Source organism: Aspergillus puulaauensis, chromosome 7 (assembly GCF_016861865.1).
Source record: "Aspergillus puulaauensis MK2 DNA, chromosome 7, nearly complete sequence".
NCBI classification, from domain to species: domain Eukaryota; kingdom Fungi; phylum Ascomycota; class Eurotiomycetes; order Eurotiales; family Aspergillaceae; genus Aspergillus; species Aspergillus puulaauensis.
The window spans coordinates 2331319-2359065 of record NC_054863.1 but is presented as its reverse complement, the minus strand read 5'-3'; the positions used below and the strand labels follow the sequence as shown (position 1 = coordinate 2359065).

The 27747-nt window shown below is 51.9% G+C and overlaps 17 protein-coding genes across 17 annotated transcripts; 9 read left to right on the top strand and 8 right to left on the bottom strand.

The window, feature by feature from the left end:
* Positions 1 to 49: 49 nt before the first annotated feature.
* APUU_70888A (uncharacterized protein) lies at positions 50 to 2076 on the top strand (the record flags this gene model as incomplete). Its single annotated transcript, XM_041695811.1, has 4 exons — positions 50 to 345; positions 399 to 615; positions 660 to 1193; positions 1252 to 2076. The coding sequence occupies 4 exons, from the start codon at positions 50 to 52 to the stop codon at positions 2074 to 2076; spliced, it is 1872 nt and encodes a 623-aa protein (XP_041561504.1).
* Positions 2077 to 2114: 38 nt separating this feature from the next.
* On the bottom strand, positions 2115 to 4132 carry APUU_70887S (uncharacterized protein; the record flags this gene model as incomplete). Its single annotated transcript, XM_041695810.1, has 6 exons — positions 2115 to 2361; positions 2415 to 2553; positions 2605 to 3278; positions 3348 to 3722; positions 3777 to 4040; positions 4092 to 4132. 6 exons carry the CDS (start codon positions 4130 to 4132, stop codon positions 2115 to 2117), a joined length of 1740 nt encoding a protein of 579 aa, XP_041561503.1.
* A 923-nt stretch (positions 4133 to 5055) lies between these two features.
* Positions 5056 to 5991, top strand: APUU_70886A (uncharacterized protein; the record flags this gene model as incomplete). The annotated part of the gene is made up of 2 exons (XM_041695809.1): positions 5056 to 5339; positions 5418 to 5991. The coding sequence occupies 2 exons, from the start codon at positions 5056 to 5058 to the stop codon at positions 5989 to 5991; spliced, it is 858 nt and encodes a 285-aa protein (XP_041561502.1).
* Positions 5992 to 6723: 732 nt separating this feature from the next.
* On the bottom strand, positions 6724 to 7434 carry APUU_70885S (uncharacterized protein; the record flags this gene model as incomplete). The annotated part of the gene is made up of 1 exon (XM_041695808.1): positions 6724 to 7434. The coding sequence occupies one exon, from the start codon at positions 7432 to 7434 to the stop codon at positions 6724 to 6726; it is 711 nt and encodes a 236-aa protein (XP_041561501.1).
* A 1525-nt stretch (positions 7435 to 8959) lies between these two features.
* On the top strand, positions 8960 to 10120 carry APUU_70884A (LLM class flavin-dependent oxidoreductase; the record flags this gene model as incomplete). The annotated part of the gene is made up of 1 exon (XM_041695807.1): positions 8960 to 10120. One exon carries the CDS (start codon positions 8960 to 8962, stop codon positions 10118 to 10120), a length of 1161 nt encoding a protein of 386 aa, XP_041561500.1.
* A 348-nt stretch (positions 10121 to 10468) lies between these two features.
* Positions 10469 to 10966, top strand: APUU_70883A (MAPEG family protein; the record flags this gene model as incomplete). The annotated part of the gene is made up of 1 exon (XM_041695806.1): positions 10469 to 10966. One exon carries the CDS (start codon positions 10469 to 10471, stop codon positions 10964 to 10966), a length of 498 nt encoding a protein of 165 aa, XP_041561499.1.
* Positions 10967 to 11152: 186 nt separating this feature from the next.
* On the bottom strand, positions 11153 to 11905 carry APUU_70882S (uncharacterized protein; the record flags this gene model as incomplete). Its single annotated transcript, XM_041695805.1, has 3 exons — positions 11153 to 11221; positions 11272 to 11825; positions 11872 to 11905. 3 exons carry the CDS (start codon positions 11903 to 11905, stop codon positions 11153 to 11155), a joined length of 657 nt encoding a protein of 218 aa, XP_041561498.1.
* A 227-nt stretch (positions 11906 to 12132) lies between these two features.
* Positions 12133 to 13045, top strand: APUU_70881A (uncharacterized protein; the record flags this gene model as incomplete). Its single annotated transcript, XM_041695804.1, has 4 exons — positions 12133 to 12166; positions 12215 to 12518; positions 12582 to 12894; positions 12956 to 13045. 4 exons carry the CDS (start codon positions 12133 to 12135, stop codon positions 13043 to 13045), a joined length of 741 nt encoding a protein of 246 aa, XP_041561497.1.
* A 325-nt stretch (positions 13046 to 13370) lies between these two features.
* On the top strand, positions 13371 to 13925 carry APUU_70880A (GFA family protein; the record flags this gene model as incomplete). The annotated part of the gene is made up of 2 exons (XM_041695803.1): positions 13371 to 13517; positions 13590 to 13925. The coding sequence occupies 2 exons, from the start codon at positions 13371 to 13373 to the stop codon at positions 13923 to 13925; spliced, it is 483 nt and encodes a 160-aa protein (XP_041561496.1).
* A 54-nt stretch (positions 13926 to 13979) lies between these two features.
* Positions 13980 to 15629, bottom strand: APUU_70879S (uncharacterized protein; the record flags this gene model as incomplete). The annotated part of the gene is made up of 1 exon (XM_041695801.1): positions 13980 to 15629. The coding sequence occupies one exon, from the start codon at positions 15627 to 15629 to the stop codon at positions 13980 to 13982; it is 1650 nt and encodes a 549-aa protein (XP_041561495.1).
* An 834-nt stretch (positions 15630 to 16463) lies between these two features.
* APUU_70878A (uncharacterized protein) lies at positions 16464 to 17402 on the top strand (the record flags this gene model as incomplete). The annotated part of the gene is made up of 1 exon (XM_041695800.1): positions 16464 to 17402. The coding sequence occupies one exon, from the start codon at positions 16464 to 16466 to the stop codon at positions 17400 to 17402; it is 939 nt and encodes a 312-aa protein (XP_041561494.1).
* Positions 17403 to 18056: 654 nt separating this feature from the next.
* Positions 18057 to 19187, top strand: APUU_70877A (uncharacterized protein; the record flags this gene model as incomplete). Its single annotated transcript, XM_041695799.1, has 1 exon — positions 18057 to 19187. One exon carries the CDS (start codon positions 18057 to 18059, stop codon positions 19185 to 19187), a length of 1131 nt encoding a protein of 376 aa, XP_041561493.1.
* Positions 19188 to 19392: 205 nt separating this feature from the next.
* Positions 19393 to 20223, bottom strand: APUU_70876S (uncharacterized protein; the record flags this gene model as incomplete). Its single annotated transcript, XM_041695798.1, has 1 exon — positions 19393 to 20223. The coding sequence occupies one exon, from the start codon at positions 20221 to 20223 to the stop codon at positions 19393 to 19395; it is 831 nt and encodes a 276-aa protein (XP_041561492.1).
* A 482-nt stretch (positions 20224 to 20705) lies between these two features.
* On the bottom strand, positions 20706 to 21689 carry APUU_70875S (SDR family NAD(P)-dependent oxidoreductase; the record flags this gene model as incomplete). The annotated part of the gene is made up of 2 exons (XM_041695797.1): positions 20706 to 20905; positions 20981 to 21689. The coding sequence occupies 2 exons, from the start codon at positions 21687 to 21689 to the stop codon at positions 20706 to 20708; spliced, it is 909 nt and encodes a 302-aa protein (XP_041561491.1).
* Positions 21690 to 21995: 306 nt separating this feature from the next.
* Positions 21996 to 23725, top strand: APUU_70874A (Zn(II)2Cys6 transcription factor domain-containing protein; the record flags this gene model as incomplete). The annotated part of the gene is made up of 4 exons (XM_041695796.1): positions 21996 to 22062; positions 22111 to 23093; positions 23173 to 23285; positions 23341 to 23725. The coding sequence occupies 4 exons, from the start codon at positions 21996 to 21998 to the stop codon at positions 23723 to 23725; spliced, it is 1548 nt and encodes a 515-aa protein (XP_041561490.1).
* A 191-nt stretch (positions 23726 to 23916) lies between these two features.
* Positions 23917 to 26400, bottom strand: REB1 (MYB DNA-binding domain protein; the record flags this gene model as incomplete). The annotated part of the gene is made up of 2 exons (XM_041695795.1): positions 23917 to 26246; positions 26340 to 26400. The coding sequence occupies 2 exons, from the start codon at positions 26398 to 26400 to the stop codon at positions 23917 to 23919; spliced, it is 2391 nt and encodes a 796-aa protein (XP_041561489.1).
* Positions 26401 to 26632: 232 nt separating this feature from the next.
* On the bottom strand, positions 26633 to 27454 carry RRP40 (exosome non-catalytic core subunit RRP40; the record flags this gene model as incomplete). The annotated part of the gene is made up of 1 exon (XM_041695794.1): positions 26633 to 27454. One exon carries the CDS (start codon positions 27452 to 27454, stop codon positions 26633 to 26635), a length of 822 nt encoding a protein of 273 aa, XP_041561488.1.
* Between the last annotated feature and the right edge of the window lie 293 nt (positions 27455 to 27747).

Genomic DNA, 27747 nt, shown 5'->3' with positions numbered 1-27747 from the left:
CGCGGCTGGCTGTTCCTGGAGAAGGCAGACATGCAACCAACCAAGAGATATGGAGACCGCCGGAGACCTCATTGCGCCGTTCAGGCTGGAGATCAAGGATCTCGGGGATCGAAGACGCGAGATCATCTATGAGACGGGCCCCGAGGACACGAGAATCCCTGTAACAACGCTATGGACGAGGAAACGCTACTTTACCCACAAGGAGACGGTCTACAAGAATGTATACCTGGACGAAAGCACCGCCGGGAAACTGCGCGTGGTGAAGGAGATCCTGCACCAAGATCCAACTCGCGGAAACCGGTGCTTGGAGTTAGAAGCTGCAGCCCGGATAGCTAAAGACATAGGGTAAGAGACACATCGGCCTCCAATACAGTTAATACCGTCTTACTCTGTTGTAGCCCCAGCTACACCCGCCTCTTTGTCGAGTTCCTGGGCTGGTTTGAGATCCCAGATGGAGTCTCGCTCGTACTGGAATACTGTGCCCTCGGGGACATCGATCAGTTCTTCGCGGAGCCAGTGTCAGAGCAGGTTTCCAAAGCAGTTGCTGGTCAGCTACTCGAGGGATTAGCCGCATTACATGGACTGGGGATAGCACACCGCGATATCAAGCCGCAGGTATGTATATCTTTGTCGACAAGCCTGTTGCTGATGTCTCGGAGAACGTCCTCATTGCAGAAGCAGATCCGATCGCGGTGAAGATCGCGGACTTTGGCGTCAGCAAATACACGGCTGATCGGACTAGTCTGAGGAGTCGAGTAGGTACCCCAGAGTACATGGCGCCGGAGCTTTTGTTCGGCACGAGCGAGGAGTCAAAGTATACAAATGCCGTGGACATCTGGTCGCTGGGGTGTCTTTTGTTTTATTTATTAACAAATATCCACCCTTTTCCGGGGTTCCGAGAGCTCGATGAGTACTATCAGGGCAATGCACCCTACCCAGATGGCCCTCTTGTGGAATATGGAGTGGGAAGCTCTGGACGATGCTTCATCCAGCGCTTGATGAGCCCTGTCCCGGACGATCGACCACCAGCATCCAAAGTCTTGCTCGCAGAGTGGGAGATAGGCATAGATAATGCTCCTACTAAACAACCAAGCGCAGAGACAGCCGAATCCACTCAGACCATAGACGTCCCATCGGATTTTTCCTTGACAGAGACTCACTGGAGCGCACCAAGTATCAGCCAGCTACCAATGGTACAAAACACACCGTCCTCAATTTCAACTAACATGGATCTATGCTAACAATCCTCAGGACTACTGGTCTTCAGAACTCCTCATCACCACATCCCAACCCCCAAACGGAACACCCACACACCAACGGCGCACAAGAGCCCTGCTCGAATCCGGCGCTGACCCAAACCGGATTCAAAACGGATACACCGCACTCCACCACGCCGCAAGACAAGGACATCCCGAGACGGTGCGCCTCCTCCTGGAATACGGCGCCGACACGTGGATCAGAGCCAGAACACAGCAAGGCCATGACTACGACTATGAGGGGGAAACCGCGCTGCATCTGTCTACACAGCGGGGCGATTCCCAGGCATTTCTGGATATATTGCACCTGCTTGTTGCGCGCGGGGTCGATGTAAACGCCCAGGATGGGATGGGGAATACGGTTCTTTATCTGGCGATTGCGAGACTAGCCTCTGTTGAGCCTGTCGAGGCGTTACTGGGGCTTGGGGCGAGGACGGAGCTCCTGGGGAGGGGTGGGCTGACGCCACTACAGTATGCGTTGAGTCTGGATAGGGAGGAGAAGGCGCGGGTTTTGCTTTCTGGGGGCGCGGATCCGGATATACCTAGTCCTGATGGACGCAGGCCGTTGCACCGGGCGATTGAATCTACCCGGATCTCGTTCGAGCTGGTGCGGCAGTTGGCGGAGAGCGGGGCTGATGTGGACGCTACTGATGATAATGGGCGCTCGCCGCTGTATGAGGCGGTTCGACAGGGTAGAGCAGATGTTGTGCATTTTCTTATTGATCGGGGGGCAGATACGGTGTTGGGCTCGGTGGCCATGGAGAAGCGTCTCCAGTGGATGCAATTTAGACGGGGATTGCCCTGGCCGTTACGAAAGTGAGATCTTTTTATTCTATAGCTAGACAGGTGTATGTTTATTTAACCGATGTTTCCTTCTTGCAACCGGATCAAGCCATCCCCGTATTCAGACTCCTCGAATGGCTCCAGCTCCTCCCGGCGCGACACAGAAGCCCTCTTTGTGACATACGAAGCGTAGAGGCGAACACGGTAGGCGACACGATTGGCAATTGGAAAGCCAAATGCAGCGCGGATCTCCTCTAAAGAGCGTCCCTTGGTCTCTATCAAGAGGACGCAGACGAGGAATATGAAAATGAGGTGTACAGCGCTAAAGTAGACACGGATGAGCCTAGCTCATGTAAACAGGGGATAGGCACTTACAGGAACAATAACAATGGAGCCGCTGCTAAGAAGCTCCAGCTCGCCCAATAGCCCTTCATTTCAGCAATCATGGTAGCCAGGTATAAAGCGGACAGATCCCTAAGGCCGCAAATGGTCATAATGGCTGCCATTATGGCATCTAGAACCGCGTCAGTGAGATGAGAAATAAGAAAGCCGGCGAAATACGAACCATGGCCAAATGAGCACGCAACTTCAGCTGCATATAGATCAATGAGTATGGATAGAGCGCCGTATGGCAACATGATGGATTGGGGAATCGCCAGGTCCCAACGACTGAACCCCCAGAGATATGCACGGGCAGTCAACATATTGACGCCGAGGGTAAAGGCCATAATCCCCATGCATGTTAGCACTAAACGCCGTCGTCCAATGCGCTCCACAAGAGTAATCATCATGCCAAAAAGAACTATCGAGAGCACCACGAAGGCTCCAGTGGAATAACCATAATTGGACAGCGTCATGTTGGAAAGCGAGAGGAGGACCAAGTTTCCTGATATTGCAGGGATTGTCCAAGAAAGTACGAGGATGACTGTGATTGTTAACGCCTGCAGGAGATGTCGTTTTGTTCTGCGTGCGCTGCTGGATATCCGCCTGTCACCCGCTCTGAATGAGTACATCCTGTATAGATCGCGGCTGGCTTGCGCGGCGGTTTGTCGATGCTTGAGTAGCATTTTGTAAGCTTGACGCATATCTCCACGGTAGAAGTGCCAGTATGGCGACTCTGGAGACATCCAGAAGCACACCCCGATGCCCAACAGCAGGAATGCTGCCAAGAGGTATAGAGGAGTTGGGGAGCCGATTGCGAAAATCCAAAACCCATAAAATATCCCGAGGCCTCGAGTCCTAGATGGACATCCAAAGAGTTAGCAGGACCGTTTTTCCCTTTCTTCTCTCATGCAGGAAAATACGAACAGTTGCCAGGTAAGCAGGATGCTGCCGCGGGCTGGAATCGGACTTGTCTCTGCAAGGTACATGGGCATGATACACAGGAAGATCCCGTTGGCCATTGCATAGAATGCGCCGGAGACCGCGTTTGTGGAAAATGTCGGGGATATCAAGGCATAAAGAACGCCTGCAAGTCTCAAGCCCACGGCTCCATATACAGCACCGCGGCGTCCAAAGTATCGGAGCAATGGAACGGCGCACCAGTACCCAAGAATGCGACAGAACCAATAAGTTGGATCGACTTTCACCAGCATATCAAGCAACATCAGTGGCGTTTGGAACATATCACCCCGAAGAGCTTGGCCTGGGGTAGACTGCAATAGTAGTGCTTCCGTAAAGCCCCTGAAGTCAAGTGTTTCAGCTACATCGCTTTCACGTCGGGAATGTGGACCTTACCAGAGAACGCCCCCTGCAGAACAGACATATGGAAATTCCTTGATAAGTTCATTGGAGAAAATAGGTGTAGGCCGTTTCTCCTGTGCGAGTGCAGCGACATCCGCATCTGTCAGACCCTCGACATGGTCCGGGTCCTCGAGCAGGAGGGCGCCGGTGCGGATCTCGCTGCGCAGGTCGTCCAGGTCATATTTGGTGACAAACTCGTCGGCATCGAGGAGGATTTGGTGGCGTCTCAAGTCCGACCATGCTTGCAAGGATCTCTCGCTTTGCTGAGTTAGTGGCGGTATATGGGCAGGGCATCAGGCACCGACGTACTGAGAGGTATCGCTGATTTCACTCTGATCGGCCGACTCCATTTCCACGTCGAAAGTGCGGTATGGGAGTTTGAGATTCAACTACAAATCTTATGGGATGAAGTTAGAAAGGTGAGAATTGAGAAGTTGGAGAGGCTGATCTGCAGGGCGTGGGCGCGATTACGTGGAGATGCAGGGGAATGAGGCGCAGCAAGACAGCTTGCAGTCTGACTGAATGAGGCTGTAACTCAAGGACAGTTATTACAATTCCAGTATTTAAGTTCACTAGGAGCGTTCAGGCTCTTTCTATCCTCCTTGCTGGTCCCCGAGTCAATTCGAAGTAATTAGGGCAACTGGGTCACGGGATCGTAAATATATATAACTGGCGTGGCACTATCACCAATTCACCATTTATTCCACTGCACCGTTGCTTTTCATTATTGTGATTCTGCTTACTGGAGGAAATTAATTGATACTTTGATTAATGACGTTCATTGGGATAAATATCAACATTATTGATGGCAAGCATCTGCGCTCGGAAGAGATGTGTCTGAGTATAGTAGCCGTTTCGCTCGCATTGGGGGTGCACATTGGGGGTGCACGGCCCCTTTAACTTAGTGCGAGGTGTATACGAATTATGCTCAACTAACTATTATGACTGATTAAGTATTAGCGGAGATTTCGGAGGGATCGAAAGAGTTTCGTTGCGCACTGTCAAACGGCAGACACGATACTCTCCTCGGACAAGCAATTCTTGGCAGATCCATTATGTGGGCCCCAAAACCAATAATAATCTGCATATCGAGCAGCGACCATCGTGCTGGCAGCCGAATAGTTTTGCTCGCCCGCCAATGAGACCGCGATGCGCACAGTATCCAGGACCACCGCAATATTAAATTTGTCAACCAAAGAGCGTCGCAGCCTCCTGAGCTGTTCTCGATTCTCTCTGGCATCGCCTTGTGCTCTTCAACCCGCGGACCACCACCATGACAACAATGACAGCCGCAAGCGAAACGCAGGACGCGCATCTTCCTCTGACGACGACCTTCACGCCCCCGGATTCCTGCATCAGCAACCTGTGGCTCGGCAGTACCAGCGAGAAGACATGGATGAACCTGGGCCCGATAACTCGATCGGAATGTCTCCCCTCCGGCTGGCAGAAGACAGATTATTATTCCCCGGGCGTCTGTCCCACAGGCTACGGAATTGCAGCCAGCGGCACTGTCATTGACGGCTCTGTCACCGAAACCGCAGCAACCTGCTGTCCAACGTAAGTCTATCCATTATCCACATGAGAGACATAATTATGCTCCTTCAAGACTTCAACAGCTGACGTCGGGTATTCCAGACTCGACGGCCACACATACTTCACCCGACCACGAGAATCATCTACCGCCTCCGAGTCCCTCGACTGCCTATGGAGTCCTGGCCCCGACGTCACCACCGAATTCGTGTATTCCTGGACCGGCGAGGACGGGTCCACCTCGAGCACCGACACGGCGTTGAGCAGCGACGACCATGTAAACGCATACGGCGTCTATATCCGATGGCAGTCGACTGATTCCAGCTCGCCGGTTTCGAATACCGCCGCCAGCACTACCGCAGCTGCGACATCCTCCGAGACACCCGCCGACTCGTCGTCGGGCGAGTCGGGGCTCTCAACAGGGGCTAAGGCGGGTGTTGGTGTTGGAGTTGCTGTGGGGGTGATTCTGGCTGTAATAGCGCTGGCGTTGTTCTTCCTCCGGAGACGAAATAGTCGGCCGGCGCAATATCAGCAAACCCCCGAGGATGCAGGTGCGGTGGGATTGGCGTATCAACCGCGCAGCGAGATGCCGACGCAGTATTCGCAGGGGCTGGGGAAGCAGGTTGTCGAGCTGCCAGCAGGGGAACATACGGCGGAGCTGGATGGGTTCAAAAAATGACCTTTGATATTTGAAGATAAACTTGGCGTATGTTTCTTGATTTCTTGACGGCTGATCAGTTACCGAACTACGGGACTATACTATTAATACCAATCTTTACTTTTAATTTATATCTCAGGATGAGCCGGCTGGAACCGGTCGCTTAATAGAAATAGAACTGAGGACTTGCTATACCATCTGCGATGAGAACAGAGCCATTCTTGAACTTACTACTGATTGAATATCATAATTACAATTCTTCTGCAGTCAGCTACTCGCAGGGACGTGCATTATGGGGTCGGTACTTTGATATATTCGCGAGTCAACTACACCAATCCTTATCCCGCAACCATACTTCATATACCACAACACCGGGTGTTTTCCAGCTTAATAGAAGGATTAAAAAATAAAAACAAAAACATACAACAGCTGGGATTCGCATGTGGTCACCCACCATACTACTAACCAGCCGGCGTGTGGCTTAAGTACGGCTGAGCGGACGGGAAGCCCTGTTTTCCACACCCTGTGGTCGTATGTACCAGAAACAAAGAAAGAAAGGTATATAGGGAGTACCTGGTGCAGAAGTGGAACTGCGCCTGAAACAGGATACGGCGCATTGATAGGTAGGTAGGTGTCAGCTCCAGGCAGGCTGCCTATGTATAAAGCTCACTGTGTCTGGCCTACCTAAATGTGGGCCTGCGAATATGTGTCGCTGCCACTACCACTGCCACTATCACCGTCGCTGAGATGCCATCACCGTGTATAATCATGGAGTATGTCAACGTCAATGCTGCTGATAGAACTCCAACTCCGCTGGCTATCTGTTTCCGTCAGTGGTATCTCCACCTCGCGCTGGAACAAAAGCTCAGGGAGCATTGGCGTAGAGCATAGGGAGCTCCGCGTCGAATTCGGAGAAGGGGAAGCAGCAGGAGAAGCAGCAGGAGAAGCAGCAGGAGAAGGAGGATGAGGATAGTGTGGAGGGTTCTTCCAGCTCTGCAGGATGACATGGTGTCCAATATCGACTCCCCACCTCCACGTCGACGTCGACGTCGAATACCTGTCCGTATCAGAAACCGGAGGAATACCACGCCACCACCCCAGAGCAGCATTCTCGCGCCACTTGCGCATCTCATTCACCTCGGATACTTTCCCCTGCCGCAGTTGTCTGACCAGCAAGCTGTCAGCAAGAAGGGAGAATCTGGACGCGATGGACCCAGGCTCTTTGGGTAAGATGGCAACACGGGAAATGGCACAGAATACCAGAAGCGCAAAGCAGGCTATCGTGGCTAGAAGCGCTAGGAGGATATATGTGGTTTGGGCATCCTGATGCACGCGGAGCTGGGAGTGGACGAGCCTCACGGGGACTGTCTGTGTCTGGTTCGCGGCGGACAGGGTTAACGAGGTATCATTGCTTGCAAAGGTACGGAGCTCGGAGAGGATCTGGGTACAGTACGCGGTGTACATGTGTGTTGCAGAGTCTGCCAGTCCGGCGGGGGTAAGAAGCCTAGACAGGTTGCCGGCTCTGTGTTGTGCGTCTGCTGCTAGTAACTCGAAGAAGTTTAGGCTGCTTCCTCGAGCTGGCCAGAGTGAGTTGCTCCATAGTTGCCATCTATCAAATCATTAACGTAGGCTTGCCCGTATTGGCCAAACTCCACCCTTGGGGGCTGGAAGTACTCCGGCTGGATGTCTGAATAGGGTCGAACGTATTGGATGGAGTCGACATCAACCGAGATGGGTCTCCAGGGGAGTAAGTGTGCGCCGGATTCAATGGCAACTGCCGTCGGTCTAGTGCAAGGCGGCTCCTACATCGCGCAGATCTCTACGCCCGTAAAACAATAAGTGTCAAAGGGCGTGGTTATACAGCCCAATCAAGGCCTGAAATGCTTGCATGGCGCACGGCTTGTGCAACATGGCGAGGCTCAGCCACACTCTTGTTGTTACTGTACTTTCTTGGTCTTCGGTATGACAATATTCTCGAGGCTGCCACCATTGTGGGTTGTTTGGATGATTTGTCTAATCTACCAGGGGCTTGTTTTATTTCTAACCATGTTTATAATAATGGCCTAAGTACGGCGGAGCAGATAGGAAGCCCTGTTTCTATACTCTGTAGTTGTATACTAGACATCATTAGAGAATGGAATATAAACTACGATGGACTAGACTACTACACCAAAAGACCTTGCAAGGCTGGTGGCTAGCCAGCTATCTCCAACAACTTATCGCTACCAGACATTCCTGCACGACCGAGCCTCTTCCAATCGTAGCGGCTATGGGCTATTAAACACCGCAGAGTCAGGACCACCGACAACAGACTGGTTTCCCTCAAGCGAGATCTTTACCAAACCCCTCTCAGGAGCCGTAACCAAGGCATTCCCACCGAATCCAAGGCAAAGTCGTCATATGCCAATAGATTGTCAAATAGATTGTCAGGGGTGCTGCGATGGTATTACCGGCCCTGCCGTGGTACCATCAGGTTTGTTGATAGGGATTTAACGCTCGTCGTCCCAGACTGCACCTGCATTCTTGTCTGCAGATATACCGCTGCTATGGCACATTACTTCTAGAAGGCGATAAGAACGTTATTTCTCCGAGGTGGTCTACAGCAGGCTGTCCGAAAAACTCCACCCAAGTGCACTTTTGAATTTGAATATGATGTTCAAGTTGAACAGCTTGACGTTGATATAGCCTGCAGAAATCCAAGTCCAGGACTCACTGCATTGGCGAATAAACAGCTTCTGCAATTGCATCAAGCCCTATGAATCGGGTAACTTCATTCTGTACATAAATGTACTTCTATTTCATACAGTAGAATGACTTATGATTCGGATATTTTTCCGTAGGCTATCACACCATCAACAAGACGACCAGGTACCGTCAAGCATTCGACATATTCTCTCCAAATGACTCCATACTGACCCCGCCTGGCATATATCAAGCTGAACGCCCAGAGAAGAAAACACAAACAACCTAAATTCGAACATCAGCCAAAATGACCACCTCTATCCGAGACGGCGGCCCAGCCCTAAAAACCCCCCTGGACTTCCCCGACAGCCCCCTCAGCCTGGCCCAACGCCAACCGCTACTGCTCGGCGTCTTCCTCGACCTGCAAGACCGCCACCTCTCCAACCACCCCACAACCAACAGCTGGACCTTCGACTACAACCTCTCCATCGTGCAAAAAGCCGAAGCATCGGGTTTCGAAATCGCATTCAGCCGCATGCAATGGCTCCCAAAGGGCGGCTACGACGGGGAAGCATCACTCGACTCATTCATCGCCCTCGGCGCAATGGCCGCAGCAACCAGTCGCATTCTGCTCATCTCCACAATCCACGTCCTCTACGGGCCGTTACACCCCCTCCACATCGCCAAATACGGCGCGACGCTCGACCATATCTCCAAGGGGCGGTGGGGTGTTAATATCGTCACCGGGCACCGCGCAATCGAGCACCAGATGTTCGGGTGGAACCGGATCGAGCATGACAAGCGGTACGAGATGGCTGGGGAGCTGGTTGACGTGGTGAATAGTCTGTGGGGGGAGACGGAGAATCTGACGTACGAGGGGAAGGTCTCACCCTGGAAACTGGAGAATGCGTGGATTACGCCGAAGCCGCTCTTTGGACGGCCGGTTTTGGTGAATGCGACGGGGTCGCCGGCCGGTGTGGACTTTGCGGTGAAGTACTCGGATTTGGTGTTTATTACTTCGCCGGGGGGCGCGGATATTGGGAGTGCGTTGGAGACGTTGCCGGGGCATATTAGGAATATTAAGGATGCTGCGAAGAAGGCGGGGAGGGAGATTAAGGTCTTGATTAACCCTGTTGTTGTCTCGAGGGATACGCCGGAGGAGACGGGGGAGTATTTGCAGGGGATTGTCGATGGTATGGGGGGGGATACGGAGCCGAAGAGGTTTAAGGGCTATGATAGCGATGCCCATGCGTGGCGAGGACAGAATGGCCCGCGGAAGCAGGGGTATAAGCTCGGCGGGAATGTCGAGGTTATCGGGTCGCCGAAGGAGGTTGTCGAGCAGTTTGTAGAGCTGCATCGAACGGGCATTGATGGGCTGCAGTTAGGGTTCTACGACTGGGAGGTCGACTTTGACCACTTCTTGGACAAGATCCTTCCCCTTCTCAAGGAGGCTGGACTGCGCGTTTAATCATTGAACTAACACAAGTAGGCAATAATTTAGAAGTTTGTCTATACTACTCCCATGCCCTTTCTGCTTTCTGATAGCAAGAATTTCTTTGGATGTCACTACAGATCTGCCATAGAATGTCTCCCACAACGGAAGTCCTTGCGATTCCTGCACATGCACAGTCGTGGATAGCCTCGGTCGTCAATCAGTAACCGAATGGTTGGGGTTAAACCAATAACAGAGTCAACCAGACATAGTTGATACCCACTTGTAGATCAGAGCTACAAGTTATAAGACCGTCCGCTCCGAATTGTTGCCTCGTTGCATCATCTTCACTTTTACTCACTCATTCATACAAACCTAGTAAACATGTCCATCGCCACAAACCACGGCCTCGCGCCAGGCTCCTCCCCCGAAGACCTAACCGCCTGGTACCTGATCATCAACGCCCTCTGGGCCTACGCATTCTCGTCCGCCCGCGGGCTAAAAATGCTCTACAAGATCGACAACCAAGTCAGCCCGCGCGGCGATCTCGACAAATACGGGCCCCGGGCCGTGTCAGAGGGCAAACTCACCCAGGCCCAGCTCGAGCGGCTGAAGCGCAATGAAGCGGCGCACGCCAACTCCATGGACCATTTCCCTGTCTTTGCGACGGCGCTGGTCCTGGCCAAGGTTGCGGGATTGCCGACGGCGGATGTGAACTTTGCGGCGCTGGCTTATACGGGGTTTAGGTTTGCGTTTTGGGGGAATTATGTGTTTAGTGCGACGTTTGGGTGGGCGGCGCTCAGGCCGGTGTTTTGGTGGGGGAGTAATGTTGTTTGTTTGAGGTTGATCTGGCGCGCTGGGAAGGTGTTTAATGGTGCATAATCAGCTTCATTATAATGGGATACCATGGTCTGGCCGACTGAGCAATGATCGATTCAACGGCCATAAGAATTCAATATTCGAGCTTAGTATTATTTCTCAGTCCAAGTCTCCTTAATGATGTGGTCAAGCAGATTGATATTCATTACAGCACAGCCATCCTCTATAGCAAGGTACATGCGTGCTGAGCTAGATGGTGATTTCATTACTGAAGCAAGACAAAGGCTGCGTATGCAAATGCCAATATGTTTCCGCTATCTGTCGATGGCCGTTAGTCAATATTCACTCACTCAGATCACATAACTTACAGATTCCGGGTCTTGGCTATTTGAAGATACCCCCAGTCCCTTGTACTTGACATGGCAGACATGGACGCCCTTCTTCCCAAACTCCCGTCCCAAACTACGAGACAAGGCAACTAGAGCGCCGTCGTTGATCTCATCTGAGTAGGAATCCCCAGCTGTCCCCGCAAACATCAATGTAGGAGGATACGCGCCATCGGCGTGGTTAACCAGTAGAGGTACTGTCAGCCGAGAAAAGGCGTAGGCGTTTTTAATGGGCAATACGGCTTTCTCGCGGAAATCCACAGCGGCCTGGTCAAGAAATCCGGCTGCAGCAGTGGGTTCGTTGCGTAATTGGAAGATTGCTGCGGCGCATCGACTTCCGAAATGGCTCGTAATAGTGGATATAGAGGCTGAGAGCTGCTCGGTGGCGGACAGGTTTGTTTCAAACACTGCTATCTCCCCGCCTGCTTCCTCAACTGCCTTGACCAAGTGGTCCACGTTGTGTTGAGCATCGCAGAGGAATGCGATGGGGTAATGGGGTGCAAACTTGAGTGCGATTTGGGTGTCGAGTTCAAGGCCTGCGATCTGTTAGATTACTGGAAAGAATCGAGGGTACAGTCCTACCAGTAGCCAGTATAAGCACAAAGGGCGAGGTCATTGTAATAGTTGAGAGTAGGATTTCTATCAACTTGGCGATGTGGGAGTTATACCAAATGCAAACAGAGGATCATGTGAATTTCTTATTCTACCTACTATGGCATGCCTTAAATGGTGATATCATCTTCGGTGATCAGCGCTGATTAGTGATCACCTCGGCAAACCCTATCTCGCTGTTATAAGCAGATACACTCGCTGCTAGTCACATACTTGTACCCATAACCTCGAATGGATCAACCCTTCGCCATCATCGCCGGAGTCGGTAAGCAATGCATAATGACAGGTTTGTGCTGCACTCTGACCATTTAAGGCCCCGGAACCGGCGCCGCCCTGGCCAGAAAGTTCGCCAAACAGTACCCCGTCGCACTACTGGCCAGGTCCACGAATTTCGCTCGCGAGTTGGCCTCCCAGATCGAGGCTGATGGAGGCACCGCTATCAGCTACCAGGTTGACATCTCCGACGCGGCCAGCGTGGAAGTCGCCTTCAACGGTATAAGGAAACAGTTTGGAACGAATTGCGCAGCTGCTCTTTTCAACGCCAGCAGTCGTCCGTTTCCCAAGCCGTTCTTATGGCAGTCCGACGATGACCTAGGTTATGCTCTTGATATTTCTTTGTATGCATAGCATAGCGTGCTGGATACCCACGCCGAGTCGAGTTGCTGACCAGCTCCGGGCAGGACCGGGGCATATCTCTTCGCTCAAGCCGTCCTGCCGCTTCTCCTCTCCGCCAGAAACAGTAATACAGACACAGATCTTGTTCCCACGCTAATCTTCACGGGCGCTACAGGCGCTGTGAAAGCAAACGCCTGGATGCAGCCTTTCGCCATCTCCAAGCATGCGTTGAGAGCATTGACACAAAGTCTCTCTCGCGAGTTCGAGCCGCAGGGGATCCACGTTTCTCATGTGATAATTGATGGTGTCATTCGAATGCCATTGACGTGGTGGCTGAAACCGTTTTCGGGTTGGGATGCTAAGTTGGACCCTGCTGCTGTGAGTCGCTGAGAACGTCGCTGGAATCGGTAGGGTGTTGTTTGCTGATGTTTACTTGCAGATTGCAGACAGCTACTGGTATCTCCATGCGCAGCCTTTAGCTCATATGACATCGGAAATTACCATTCGGCCGTATTGCGAGACTTGGTAATATTAGAATACTAGGGTGACTGTATAGGTAGAGATTTGATTGATTCCCGCGGATGAGGTATCGCAAAGTCAGTAGTATAGTAATAGTTATATATAAAGCCAATTATACGGACCATGAGTAAACGACAAGCCCTAACTGTCACACAAGTTCATATGCACCTCGGGATAGTACACAGAGTGGACCCTGGCTGTCGGCATCGGCTTCGAGTCCCGAATCGGGCACTCCAGGCCTCCCCTTATAATGTGCAAGCTGATTCAATCCGTGATTTAGGCCTCATTAACATTACACGAAATAAACCGTTTCTTCGGCTATCTCGACCCTTACCATGTCTGCTCAAGAAAGCCATACCGACACCCACACCGGAAACTGTCTATGCGGGGGCGTCAACTTCACAGTTCAAGGCCCGCCAAACACCGTGTACTGCTGCTACTGCAAAGACTGCAGCTTAGGCGCCGGTGGACCCTGTCAGATAGTACGTTGCCAATATACACAGTCCAGCCGAGCAAGAACCACGCAAGCCCGTACTTACTACTTACTCAACTAGACAGCGAGTTACTTTTCATCCGAGTTCACACTCCACGATCCGGATGGCCTAGTCGCCAGATACGAAATCACTACTGGGACTGCTAGTGGAAAGCCAAAGGATAAGTACTTTTGCAGGCGCTGTGGGTGTACTCTATTCACAATTCCGTTTACTGCGGGTGCGAAGGAGATTGTGGTACGGCCGGCTTTGATGACGCAGAGGTTAACATACATCCTGGGCATCGTATTAACTGGGGATGGCAGGTTACACATATTCAAACCGTCTATTGAATGTTTTACGGAGCGACGACCGGGGTATTTCTCTGCTTGTGAGGGTGCTATTCAGTATCAGTCTTGATGCGTACATGGCTTAGTTAGACACGGTTTAGTTCGAGCCGCAACACCCCCTACCCTAATCTCCCAGATGTCTCTGAAAAAAATCCACATAGTCAAAAAAACTCCTCTTAAACCTCCTCCTAAAAGATACATCCACATAACTCCACGCCAACGCCCCAATAACCCGCACCCCGTCCTCACGCACAGCCTTGAGCATCTCACCCAGGAACCCCTGGTAGTATAAGGTCCGCTCCAGGTCAAACCGCTGCGCATCGCCCGCCCTCTCCGCCTCGCCAAACGGGTTAAACCCAAATTCACACACCATCACCCCACCAGCCGGCCGGAACGTATCCCAGACATACTTGAGCTGCTGCCGGACATACTGTGGCGCTAGGGCGGAATACGCACTCCCTGCATGCCCTGCAAGCCACCCGTCGTCTTGCACCGGGGTCGTGGATACGCAGTACGGCCAGGCGGCGCTAGATGGGTCCTCCGCGCAAGCTTCAATCTCCTCTGGAGCTGGGTACGCAAACTGCGCGACATACGGGTCGAATGCCCAGAAATCCATCGTGCCGTTGAATTTCGAGATATGGGATTCTGTCAGCGGGACGAAATCCACGCCTGTCGTGGACAGGACTGCTTCAGGGACCTGGCGGGCGAGGAAAAGAGGGTTATTCATGATTCCGAGGATAAAGTCCTGGTATCGCCGGGCTGCTGCGACGTGTGTCTTGTTCTCGGCGTCGAGCGGGATTGCGAGGTTATTTTCCATTTTCATGGATATTTTGCCGGTGCCGTTCAGTTTGTCCTTGTACCAGTGGTAGACGTCGGAATGGGCTTCCATGATGGATGTGAGGTCGTTGTACCCGTTGAAGCTGTACTCCACGCCCACGTTGGGCTCGTTGAATGTGAACCAGTAGGGGACGCGGTCTGCGTAGCGGGTCATGACGTGCTTCGCATAGTAGAGGAAGTTCTCAGGGAGCGTGGTGAGATTGTCCAACTGACGCATCGGGAAATCGAAATGGTTCAGTGTGACGATAGGCGTGATTCCGTATTCCAAACAGGTGTTAATGACGTCGTCGTAGTGCTCTAGACCCTGGATATTGATAGGAGAGTCGGCAATGCCAAACGGGACGATGCGCGTCCAGGATATCGAGAAGGAGAAATACGGGACGCCGATCGCGGCGAGGCGTGCAATGTCCTCTTTGTATAGGAAGTAGGCCATCGTTGCGGTGTTCGCGTCGGACTGGTTGTCGTTGCTCTGGATGGCTCCGGTCGAGTCTGTGGCTGCGGGCCCGCGGCCGTCGAGCTGCAGTGCGCCTTCGATCTGCCATGCGGCGGATGAGGCGCCCCAGACGAAGTCAGGTGGGAGTTTCAGGTTTGAGCTTTGGTTGTCGCTGTCGACGTGGTAGTACAGAGGTGGTGGGAAGACTAATTCGCTCGAAGGGACTGGGGTTGGAGTGCGGGTTGTGGTGAACGGGGGCGACGAGGAGTAGGAGAGGTTTGCCCATAACGAAACGTATGCGTCGTTTCCATACTGCCCTGTGTCTTCCTTATCCGAGTCTAGTGAGTAGGTCGTATAAGTCGCATCAGGGAGAAGCGACGACAGCTGGCTAAACGGCGATGCGAACGGGGTGGGAAAGGATAGTGGGCTGCTTAATGGAGTGGCATATCGCGTATATGAGACCTGGGTGTAGTGGAACGAACTGTATGAGGGTTGAAACGCCATTGTATACTTTCCAGGTATATTGGTCAGTCTGGGCAGGTCCATTATCATTTATATCCGGGGCAGTGGAGGGGCCGAGTGGAGGGTTGGAGGTGGGGGTGGGCCATCTGGCATTCGGAATATGTGGGCAATACATTGATAATTAGCAAAAGGATAAAGCTGGGATTGGAGAATGGTTGTAAATAACTAGGGATATCTTGATCTGGCAGTCTAGGGCTAGACATGTCTCAACCGGGCAACCCTAATCTACACCAGGATGTTTGTAACAGATTCTCATAGCGATTAAGAAGATAATTGAGTACCATCACATTTATGACTCAATATCCCTGAGCATTCGACTCCAATTCCACTATCCACCTGGTCAGCCTCTATGCGACTCGACCCCAAGAGCAGAGAATCACAGCATTGGCTTGTTTACCAAGTCCATAGAAGACAGATTCATCCAGTCCAGCTTCCCAGTTCAGAGCAAATCACGACTCAAGCGCGGACGAACGGAGAATCCAACCAGAGCCAAAACGAGCTGCTGTGCAGATCTTGGTCCTGATCGAGATTATTGTGCCAGGAACCAGCCATCCAGCTCTCTTATCCTGCCCATGTGGATAGACTCGCAGCTGGAAACTTGGAAGGTCGACGATCCTCGTATTCATCGGTTCGATGCGGATCTAAGCGAGATGACCAGGGCCATTTCTATATTTATCTCGTATGTTAACCTCGTATTTGCGAAGATCGCTCAAACAAGCCGAGGCTGAGATTCCATAGTAACCTATTTAAAGAGAGAAATCCCCTTACGAGACCAAACTACACATCCTCTGTAAAGTCTCTCAATATTTATCCACCATGCGTGTAAGCACCATCTTCACAGCCCTAACAGCGGCCGCCACCGCGCTGGCCCAGATCCCCTCCTCCAAGCGTTTCGATCTATCAACGCCCTCCCACGACCTCTGGCGACACAAGAAAACCGCCGCCTCCACCGTGCAGCAATCCATCACCTTCGACAACGTCAACCGCCGGCTCTTCATCGTCAACCGCCGCGACGGCACAAGCACCACCTCGGGCGACCTCACCATCAGCGAGGTCGATTTCTCAGGGAAGCTGCTCGGATCCATGGACCTGATTGCATGCGGGCACGGGGTGAATATCGCCGCCGAGCCCGTCGGCAAGGACACATATATCTGGTCTGAGACGGACGCTGCGAAGAGCGGCTACGGGACGGCGCTGTGGCGGTTTAAGTTCGAGGACGGCAAGACGCTGGATAGTTCCAAGGACGACAGGGAGCGGATTAAGCCGCTGGACGACAAGTTCGAGCGCGGCACGGCGACGATTGATCCCGTCTATGAGCGGTTTGCTGTGCGGTATCAGCACGAGGGGAAGATGAATATTGCTGTTTGGCCGCTTGACGAGGCGAAGGAGGGCAATTTCTCGAGCCCGCTGGTTGATTGGGAGATTCCGGATGTTAAGGAGGATCTGGGTGCGATGACGGGCGTGAACCAGGGGTATGCTGTGTATGGACGGTATCTTTATATTCTCACCGGGGAGTCGTATGAGGCGAGTGGGGGGGAGCTCAACTCGGAGGTCTTGTCGATGGATTTGAATACTGGGAAGCTGGTCCAGGGCCCTGTTGTCACCAAGGCTGGGTCGACGCTGGAGTTTCGTGAGCCTGAGGGTCTGGCGATATACAAGACTGAGGACGGTGAGGCGCGTTTCTTCTTGGGCTTTTCGTCTGGGAAGGCTGGTGATCGCCGCAGTAATTTGTTCTATAAGAACGTGTTGGTATAGGATAGTCTCATTCAGGCTGTCTTTAGTCTGTCCAGTAAAAACGTTTACTCTTTATTCCACTGACGGACCAAAGCCATCGTGATGCCTATAGGGCTTGTGTGACGCCAGCAGAACAACGCCAGTTTTTTAACTGCATCCCCTCTTACTCTACAATCGCAATAGATTAGCCTTTGACATTGAATTTTGTATAGAGCTTCCTCCCATGCTTATTCGCGAGCTGTAATGCGGGTTCCAGAGATGAAAGGCAGGCCACAACAAACTGGCTAGCAGTTCAAATAATGTATTTGGATGCTCTGTCAAGCCTGAAATGACTTTGAAGAACTATGTGCAAGGATATCTTGTTCCAGCACAGAATGTAGAGAAGTCAGGGAGAGGCTGTGTGCTGCTCTGTTCATTCAGCACATATCACAGCGACATCGTGAAGTATACCCAGAGAAAGAAGCATCAAACAGAATCAGATCCTAGGACATTCTTTATCCAGCTCTGGGCTAAAAGCATGCATCCCCCGTCATTTCCTTCGTCATCTACTTGGCTATCAACACCCACTTACACTTTACATACCCTGCTTTAAGAGGACCAGTTCGCTATCTCGATTCAAGACAAACCAACTATCGGTACCTTTCTACCAGTATCAACTCTACAAACGGTTCCAACATGCCGTCAGTAGATGCTGCTCAACAACCATCCGGCCCAAACGAAACAGAGGCTTCAATATGCAGCACGCAACCGGAAGCCAGCCCTAAAGGCTCAGAGCAAAACCCACTACCATACCGATTCTGGCGCCACTCATCCAGCGAAAGCGAAGGCGATAGTGATGGTACCGACAAGAGCACAGTTGAGCGCAGACATTCAACAGGGTGGTCTAGTCAACCCATTACCTCCAGCCAGCCATCCGCCAAAACAGAAGTCGACGACGACGAAAACGAACAGAGAGCTATCCAAGCCGCCCGAGCCCGATTTTCCGTTGCCCTAAGGGAGGGGACAGCATTTGAATTGACCTCTCGCCAATTCGAAGCAGTATCGAATGCTCTGGAGGAAATATCCGAGAATGCACCCAGTGAAGTGCACAGCGATGATCTATACGCCGATAGCTTATTCGATATGAATACTGAACCAAACTCTGCGACAGCTGTGCCCACCAACCTCTCCAGCAGGCAGTTCAACCGACGCGTTCAATTCCTGGCCCTGGCAGGCGACTACGCCGGCCGGGTCTTCAATAGCATTCGCTTCGCCGCTCGAGATCTAGGCTTCGGCGACTTTCCGCGGCGCCCTGGGGAGCTGCGACAGGTGGTGCAGAATGAACTTAGGAACAAGAGCAGGGACAGCGTTCTTGACGAAATCGACAATCCTATAGGAGGAGCATCCGGGGACATCAAAGATGCCAGTGCCAATGACGATGTCATCTCAAAGACCGAACTCGTCGGTCGATGTATAGCCCACCTTGCCAGTCAGGACAGCGCAATGGCAGCAGTGCATTTGGATGTCGACGTCGTTTTCCTGGCTGCGGCCATATATGAGCAACGCAATGCAACATTCCACTGCCAGATCGGCCATCCAAGTACCCGAACAATAAACGCGCGACCAGAGATATCTGTGCTGAGCATAAAAGCAGTTCCATCTGTATTTGGAGAGCGAACAATCGCGGGATCCGGTGCTTACCGCTCGCATCGAGGAGATCATGTCGTTTTATCCAGCAAGTGTGGACTGGATGCGACACCGCGATGCCTCGCAACTGGAGCCGACGACGACGACGACGACGACATCCAGTACAAAAGTGTCAGCTAAACTACCAACGGGCCGTAATGACGAGTACAGCTAAACATATCCGGACTTGGCCAGTTTCTACGGAAGTTGTGTATGGGGTTAGGCAGTGGTGATACCCAGGACATTTTTTCATAAATCAGGCATAACTTTTCATTGCATTCTGTTTGTTTTCTTGTTACTCTAGTGAGGATTACAACAATACTATTGGTGATAGCCACAGCAAGACTCACAACATAGAAGCATCCTCCCTAGCCCAGGGAAGTTGATCATCGGGCATCCAGTCGCAGGTGACTGGGTGGAAGAAATCATAGCCACCGCCGCGTTTACCTCGTATCGGCTCGACGTAGGCATATATGGTTTCCATTGGGTTGACACCAATTCTCACCACCCTGCCCACGCCGCGATACCACTGTCCATTAGGAGCAATGTATACGCCGTAATCCTCCGTGCCCAGCCTTGGATGCCGGGACATGGAGGGGACTTGCCCTGTCTTTTTTCCTTTCTTTCCGGTGTCCTCGGGGTAGGGAGCGCTGGGCAGATTCTTGTCGTGCATATATGTTTGGAAATGGGGGTCGTAGAATCGGTATTCCTCGCCGGTCTTTCCTGCTATAGGCTGCACGTGGATCGCAATGGTCCGCTCGTATGGCGCCAAGGGACTGATCCCTCTGTACATGGCAATCACCCTCCCAACCCCGCGATAGAGCATCCCGTCGGGCGTTAGGTAGCATCCAAATGCTTCCTCGCCAAGTTTCGGGACTCTCTCTAATTCATATGGGGGCGGTTCGAACCGGCTTGACTTGCCCAGAGGCAGAGGCTTCGTATAGTACTTTCCAGGCATGGGCTGGTTCGTAACAATGTCCCGGAACTCATACTCGCCCTCGCGTTCATAGCCTACTAGCGGCCTGACGCGAAAGTAAATGCTGCCGCTGCCATCAGAATCGTATCCAACTTCACACACCTTGCCCTTCCCGTAATAGAGCTTTCCATTCGGGGCCTCGTACAATCCATCGTGGTGTTGGCGCAGGTACGGAATGCCGTCATGGCCACTCAGGCCCATTATGTTACTCTGGTTCGCCATACTAAGTAGTTAGTCAAGATAGGAAGTAGAAATGTTATGTCTTTTCTTGCTATGGAATCTTCGGGCAATTTATGCGTGCCGTGTTTTGTCTGTACAAAAGGACAGTTGGCCTTTATTCCGTTAATGCTTTCTATGCAATGCTTTTGTGTGCCTTCAGTTCATATTCATCTGTAGTCATTCACAGCCTTATTGTCCAGGTAGTCTCTTTGTGCAGGATTCTTATCTTGTGTCTTTATACTCTTTGGTCATTTTATTCAATCTGAAGGAAATGAATTCTTCAAAGAAAATGGTTCCCGAAGAGGATAGATGCAGCATAATTCTTCCAGTGGAACATGTTTCATTAGTTTCATTGAATAACATCTCTATGTTAACTAAAGAAACCGTCTTTATTCTTTCTGAATCTAGTATTAACAAATCCCAACCCACCCAATATGATCTCGAGTCGTCGTTCTTTACCTCCGTTAAACATCCCACTTGGACTGCCAACCCTCAGTATCAAACGGCCATCCCACAAGCCCAAGACTAAGTTCGGTCCCCCGTTCAAGTTCTTTCGATCTCTCTTTCAACTCATCCACATCCCAGTTCACATACAGATACTTCCCCTTTAGGAACCGCGCCTCAGAACTCGCAAGCCACACATTGAAACTGCCGGGGAGAGAAACTAGCCAGCCAGTCAGTCACCTGTACACACCTCAAAAAGAACACAACCTCAACGGAAGAAGTCAGTCTAACATACCATGATCCTCATACCCCACCGCCTTAACCCCACCCACAGCACGATTCATATCCGTATCCACAACCCCGGGCTGGATATGGAAAACACTCCACCGGGGATTCGCAACCCCAACCATATCCCACAGCCGGAAAACCGCCAGCTTGGCGATACTGTAGGACGCGAAGCGCGGCCCGTAGCTCACATGCGCGACGTTGCTGTTGACGTCGATGATGACTGCGTCCGGGACCGCGAATCGCGCGAATGCTTGCGCGACGTAGAGTGCGCCGCTGAGGTTGGTGTTTATCCCGTTGAGGAATTCGGTGGCGTCTGCGTCTTCCACGCCCTCGAATGGGCCGGTTGTTGCGGCATTGCTGACGAGGATGTCGATTTTGGTGGTGTCGGTGTCGGTAGAGGCGAACTTCTCAAACGCTGCATCGACTTCGGTCTTCTTTGTAACATCGGTGGAAACTACAAAAACCTTTGTGGTCTGGCCATACTCCCGCTCGATGGCGGCTTTGGTGTCTTGGAGTGGTTGGATCCGTCGGCCGAGAAGGGCGATTCTGGATGCTCCTGCTACGGCGAAGGAGCGAGCTGTTTCGGCGCCAATTCCTGTGCCTCCGCCGGTGATCAGGACTGTCTTTCCTTTTGCGGAGAGAGAGGGTTTGGCCGGGGAGATGGAGGGATAGGAGGTTGAGTGCCAGGTGCGGGTTGCAGATGGGAAGGGCGCCATTGTTGCGGTGGGGGGTATGTTAAAATGGATGAATAGAGTACAGTAGTTTGCTTGATGAGGAACATGATCTGGGTGTTCTGTGAGTCTTATATAGTTGACAACGGAGTGTACAATATGTCAATCGTGAAGCTCTACAAAATGTCCCGCCCGCCATCGAGTTAGGGCTAATCTGGCCCGTTCCGGCGTCATCGATGCTGACAAATGCGTCTATTCATTCGATTCTCACTCCTTCTGCGGCAAAAATCCTCCTAATGTCTGTCCTCCTAATTTCATTCCTTTTCTGAAACTGCAGCGGTACATTTTGAAATGGATGCAGAGCGGGAGATACAATCTGTCCTGCGTTGTGGGCTGTGCAACAAGCCGTTCAACAAGCGTGCGTTCACATTCATCTGCCTCTAATCCCACTGCTGACGATTTCTAGAATCGACGCTAAAGAGGCATGGATACTATTGCCGCTCTAGACGAGCCGGGCCGACTCAGAGGTCCCGGTCTTGTATTGCCTGCGCGCGGCGGAAGGCCCGGTGTGATAACAGACGGCCCGAGTGCTCCAGATGTTCAGCCAAGGGTGTGGAATGCCATTATCCAAGCTTGACCTCAAGAAATAAGACTAGCGATATCCCTTCGACGACAGATTCTACTGCCGATTCCAGATCTCCTCGTGGAGCGGACCCTGCGCTCACCATAACAGACCCTGGGCATCGGGGGGTTGTGGATATCGGAGTAGCAGGGGAAGTCCAAGTCGAACACCTCAATTGGGATAATTATGATACTGGCCTCGCACTTGACTTTGTCGGTTTTGACTTTCTGAACCCTATTCTCCAGTCAAACGAAAAGCCTGCTGAATACCAGCATCCAATACCCACTTTACTCGGCACAACACCTTCTCCCCCCTCAGCCGGCGAAGTCCAAACCCAGCAAAATCTGTATCCTCAATTGACAATTCCATCCCTCCCAAGCCTTCCTCGTCTTCTCGTTTATCGACCGGAATCGAATACCGGCGGGAAGAGGACAACAACCCTCATCCTGCACACCCTCAAATCCTACCTCCTGATGATGCTGCGCGAGAATACCCTCCCACCATTTATCCATCCTCATTCGCTCGCACATCCATCTCTCTCTCCGAATAACGAATTCCAGAATAACTATAATACCTACAATCTGCTAGCTAACTGCATCACCCTGGTTCAAACACTCAACACCTCCCCTGGCAAAAGCAGAAAGTCATTCTGGGAGCATGTCCGGACCGAATGTACCAAGATATGCTCTGCAGATTACCATTCCAAGCTAAATAGATGGGAACTGCTAGGTGCAATGCAAGCGCTGTCGGTATATATTCTCATCCGGCTGGACGAGGGGGAGACCGAGGAGAATAATTTGGATTTTCTGTTTTTGGCTGCTGTTACTGTATGAACCGTTCGCCTTCATTCTCTCCTCCATGCACGATTCTGTTCTATGCTAATGGGATACGGGAATGAAATGCCAGGCTATTGCCCAACAGCTTTGCAGTGATGATGTTGCTCACGACGTCACGTCTGGGCTCTACGATGATGAAGGAATGACCTGGAAAGGGTGGGTTTTTGAAGAGTCTAGAAGAAGGTTGGCCCCCATAACAATGTTCAGTGCTTTATTACCTTTGCACTGACACAAAAAGATTATCCATCATCTACCGAGTCTTAAACATGCTCGTGTACTTCGAGCCCGCAGCCAGATGCGACCTCCCAACAGACTTAATCCTCGCGCCACTGCCGGCAAAGAAGCCCCTCTGGGAAGCAAATGACGAAGTTGTATGGAAGGCTGAAACCGAGAGAGACCCGAGGCTTCATCAGACGGCATTTGGGATAGCTGCGAGCGGCAGTCTGGTCAGATTGGATAAAGGCCATGGCCGGGGTGAGCTCCACCGGAGAGATGACGTCCTATCCCATACAGTGTTGGATGTGGGGGTTGTCTCCAGGAGTCCTGCAGATTGGGAGGAGTGGTGTTCTGGCATGGATGGGTTTGGGGGGCTTGTTATGCTTGCTGCTTCGTTGGTTGTGTAGTTTTATATGGACTCGGGGAGGTTTTGTTTTGTAGATTTCGAATAAGAACCTGGCTTCTAAGCCTATTCTGCCTTCTGTTTCATTGAAGTATATACACATGGAAAATGAGTTCATGTTCGAAATATGAAAACATACAGATGCAACATAAATGGTATCTTAAGCATATCAAATCGTTACCAATAAAAACCAGTTTATTCCGAGTCCGAGTCCGAGTCGGAATCGGAATCGGAGTCGGAACTGGAACCAGAGCTGGATGTTGAGTCGCTGCTCGAGCCGCTGTCGCTTTCTTTTTTGATAGCAGGAGCTGCGTCGGCTGGCTCTGCTTTCACAGTGACATTGGGACCATCCTTGCTGGGCTCATCTTCTGAGTCACTTGAGCTTGTAGAGTCCGCATCCGAATCCGACGAGACCTCATAATCTGACAGAGAATTTTGCTTCGTTTCGACATCCTCTGGCTCGGGGTGTCGTTTAGTAGGTGGATTTTCCCTCTCGGCCTCGTCAGCCGCGCTGGACTCCGAAGAGTCGCTTTCAGCATCAGAGTCGGAGCTTGTGTCCGACTCGCGGCTGCCCTCTCTTTTCTTCGCATCTTGCTCGTTACTTTCACTCTCGCTCTCAGAACTTGTTGCGGACTCTGCAGTGCTCTCTCGTTTGAGTAGTTTTGCATCCTGCTCCATGCTTTCGCTCTCGTTCTCGTGCTCGGGGGCCACGACCCCAGATGGTGTAGGGCTGCGTTCCTTTTTCACCTTCACGCGCTTGTCGCCTGCTTCTGCAGCTTCCGTGGTGGTACTGTTTGAACGCCTCCGCTTAGCGCCTTTCGATGTCTCTTCTGTGGTTGGTTCTGGAGGAGTAGCTGGGATTTCGTCTGGGCTTTCATTCTCGCTGTCGCTTTCGCTTTCTTCTTCTGAAGACGAGTCGTCGGATTCATCTGAGCTGGCTTCTCGCTTCGAAACATCCGCCGCCTTTGTTTCTTCGTGCTTCTGTAAGGTCGATGTGCTCTTATTGTTTCCAGCCGACCCAGAATCCGAGTCCGAGTCCGAATCTGATTCCGAACTCGAATCAGATTCTTCGGACGATGTCGAAGACAATTGCTTTCTTTCCGGCGAACTAGCCTTCTTCTCAGAACTGTTAGGCTTTTTGTTTAATGTAGCAGATCCAGATTTTGACGTAGTCTCGGATTCAGACTCAGAGTCTGATTCAGAGCTAGATCCCGATTCTGCTTCTTTGGACTCGATCTTCTTCGGTTTATTCAATGTCTTGCTGGCCGGTGTCCCTCGTTTTGAATGCTCGGTAGCATCCTTCTCGTTAACAACATTATCTCCTGCATCGGAGTCTTCGTCAGAAACCACATAGGCGGCGCTCTTTCGCGCCCTGTGAGCCTCTCGTTTCGCTTGCAACGGAGTCGCACTTCGAGACAGTGATTGAGAATTCGCTCGAGAATTTTCCCGGGATCCTTGGGCCACCCTACTACCCTTGACCCTGCGCCACTTGTCTGCACACTGCTGTCTTGATCGAGTGTGCTTCATGCGGACACTCACTTGACCCCATGAAATCAGCGACTCATCCATTTCGTAAATATTACTCCCTACATCGTACCCCTGTTTCTGCATCTTGGACCAGGCGTCGCGCAGGACTTCTTTCAATAAGCTTAACTCGTCTTCCGACCATGGTCCAACATTCATCGTAGATCGATGCTCAAGCCGGTTCTTCCATCTCTGAACGACATCGTCACTACTCCTGCCCAGGAGCTCTGAGATGTACGCCCATTTAGGCCCGTTCTGGCGATAAAGCACCACAAGTTCATCTTCCTGTTCCTCCGTCCATTCATGCGGCTTCTGGCTAGAAGCCTGGAAATGGCGCTTCATAAACCGGCGCACAGATCTCTTGTCCCGATTTGGCAAAATACTATGGACTTCCTGCCAGAAAGTGTACTTGGTGACGCCTGGTGGACCAGGAAATGGGCCCTTCCCATGTTGCACGATAAGATCGAACGTCGTTGTCGAGAGCCCATACGAATTGCAAAATCGCACCTTAAACTCCTCAAGGGCTTCTACCTCGTCTGGTTTAAACGCGCCGGTAAGCCCATTCTTGCCGGCCTCGCCATTGGATCGATGGAGCCTTCCCTTGTTCGGGCCTTCGGATACGGTGCTACGTGCCGGCGAGCCACCGTTTGCAGCCGCCGAGAGAGCCCTGTTCAGCCGTCCCGCACCAATCTCCTTGGAAAACAACCCAGGACCCGGACCGGCTGAGCTCTGGTTGACGCCGGTCTTCTGCGAACTCGAACGCTGGCCATTTGGCGTCGGGGTCTTCTCCTTCCCTAAATTATCAACGACGCGTTTCCGCTTCAATGCGCTGGGGCGATCCTCTGGGGTTGTGGCTGCGACGGGGCTGGCGACGCTCTGAGACGGCGCGCGTTTGCGCTTTGGCAAAGAACCATTCGGCGGACGCGATTCGCGGTTGGGCTTGTTTACGGGCGGGGGAGGGCTTGCGTCGTATTTTGTGCTATGCATATCTGTGTCATGGTCTAGGTATGCGATGCGCGTCAGCGTCAATTGCTGGTCTGCCGGAGCTGGAGGAGTGGGGAGCGCGTGCAGGCAATTAGATAGGGGCGACTTACCGGACTCCTGTTCAAGATCAGGGTCTTGAAGATGAGCGGGTTGTGAAGACCCTTGGCCCATTTTGTCGATAATATAATCCTGTAAACAATCGTGCGCAATGGTGAAGGTGTAGTGGGACAACAGTCGCTGGACAGGGAATGAAAAAAAGTTGGGGAAGGAAAAAAAAGCTCGGCGGCGGAGCTCTGCCGCGAGGTACATAGAACCAGGTACATTACTACTGTCAGAACTAGAAACGAAGCGCAATTCTTGCTGCAGCAAAAGTAATGGTGAACAATAATTTTAATGTTGATTATCATGACTCTATTTTCATTTCCCGTAATATCCTTGTCACCAATTTCCTCTGGTCGGTGGGGTTGAGGTTATGTTCATCAATCGTGGTGAGACACCGTCCGATCGCTACAGTTGCTCTCACAGCATCATCTTCACTATTCGAGCAGTCCACCCACACCTTTCCATTCCTCCCAACAGCTATTTCAAACCCCCCGGCTTTCTCGAGCTTCTTGCCCAGCTCGTCTAACACGACCAGGCCTGCGACTCCGTCCTGATTGTCTGATGACGAAGAGCTCGCTTTGATCAACCTGGCAGCCATCCCAGTAGAAATATCAAACACCATTCCACCTGTTAACGGGCCCAATCCTCCCGGTTCAGCTTTCCCAGTCGCAGGGTTGACGCATGCGAGCTCCACTTCTGCCCCGGGTCCCAGTCCCGTCGACAATACACGCGCGTAGACAAGGTCACCCCCTCTCAACATCGGCCGTGTTTTCTTCGTCGCGCCTTCGAAGGATAGCTGTCCTAGCAGCGCATGCGCGGACTGTGGTGTAATCATGCAGTGGAAATAATCGATGCTTGAGTGGTGAACCTGCGCAATCACCAGGTCGTTTGCGAGTGGAACATAGCGGCGATTCGAGGAAGATAGGATCGAGACAGCATGTCGTTTGTTATCTGTAGAGAGTATTCCGCTTTGTGTGGCGGTCAAGACATGACTTGAAGGCGTGGACGAGGGAGGTTGTGAGAGGAGACGCAGCCCTGGGCCTAGTCGCAACGGCGCTGAATTGTTGGGTAGATATTCCGATGGCACATCATCGCCCGGGAGGAGTATTAATGGCGACGACATTATGATCTGTGCAGTCGGAGACAGGCAATGGGTTGATTTGTAGTATTGCGGCGGATCTCAGCCAAGTTGAAAAAGTGATGCTGCTTATCGATACCCTGTCACGTGATTTTCTACTGGCGATAATTACTGCTCAAAAGTGCAGTAGACTCAAGCAAGTTAGAGAAAAGGCTTCCTTTCTTTCTGTAAGCTACTCCTTTCTGTTAGTACTTCCAGTAGGCAGCTCTACTCCGGACTAAAAGTGGTGGAAGCGTGCTGTGTTCACGGTCAGCAGCACCGCCACAGGTCCTATCGAT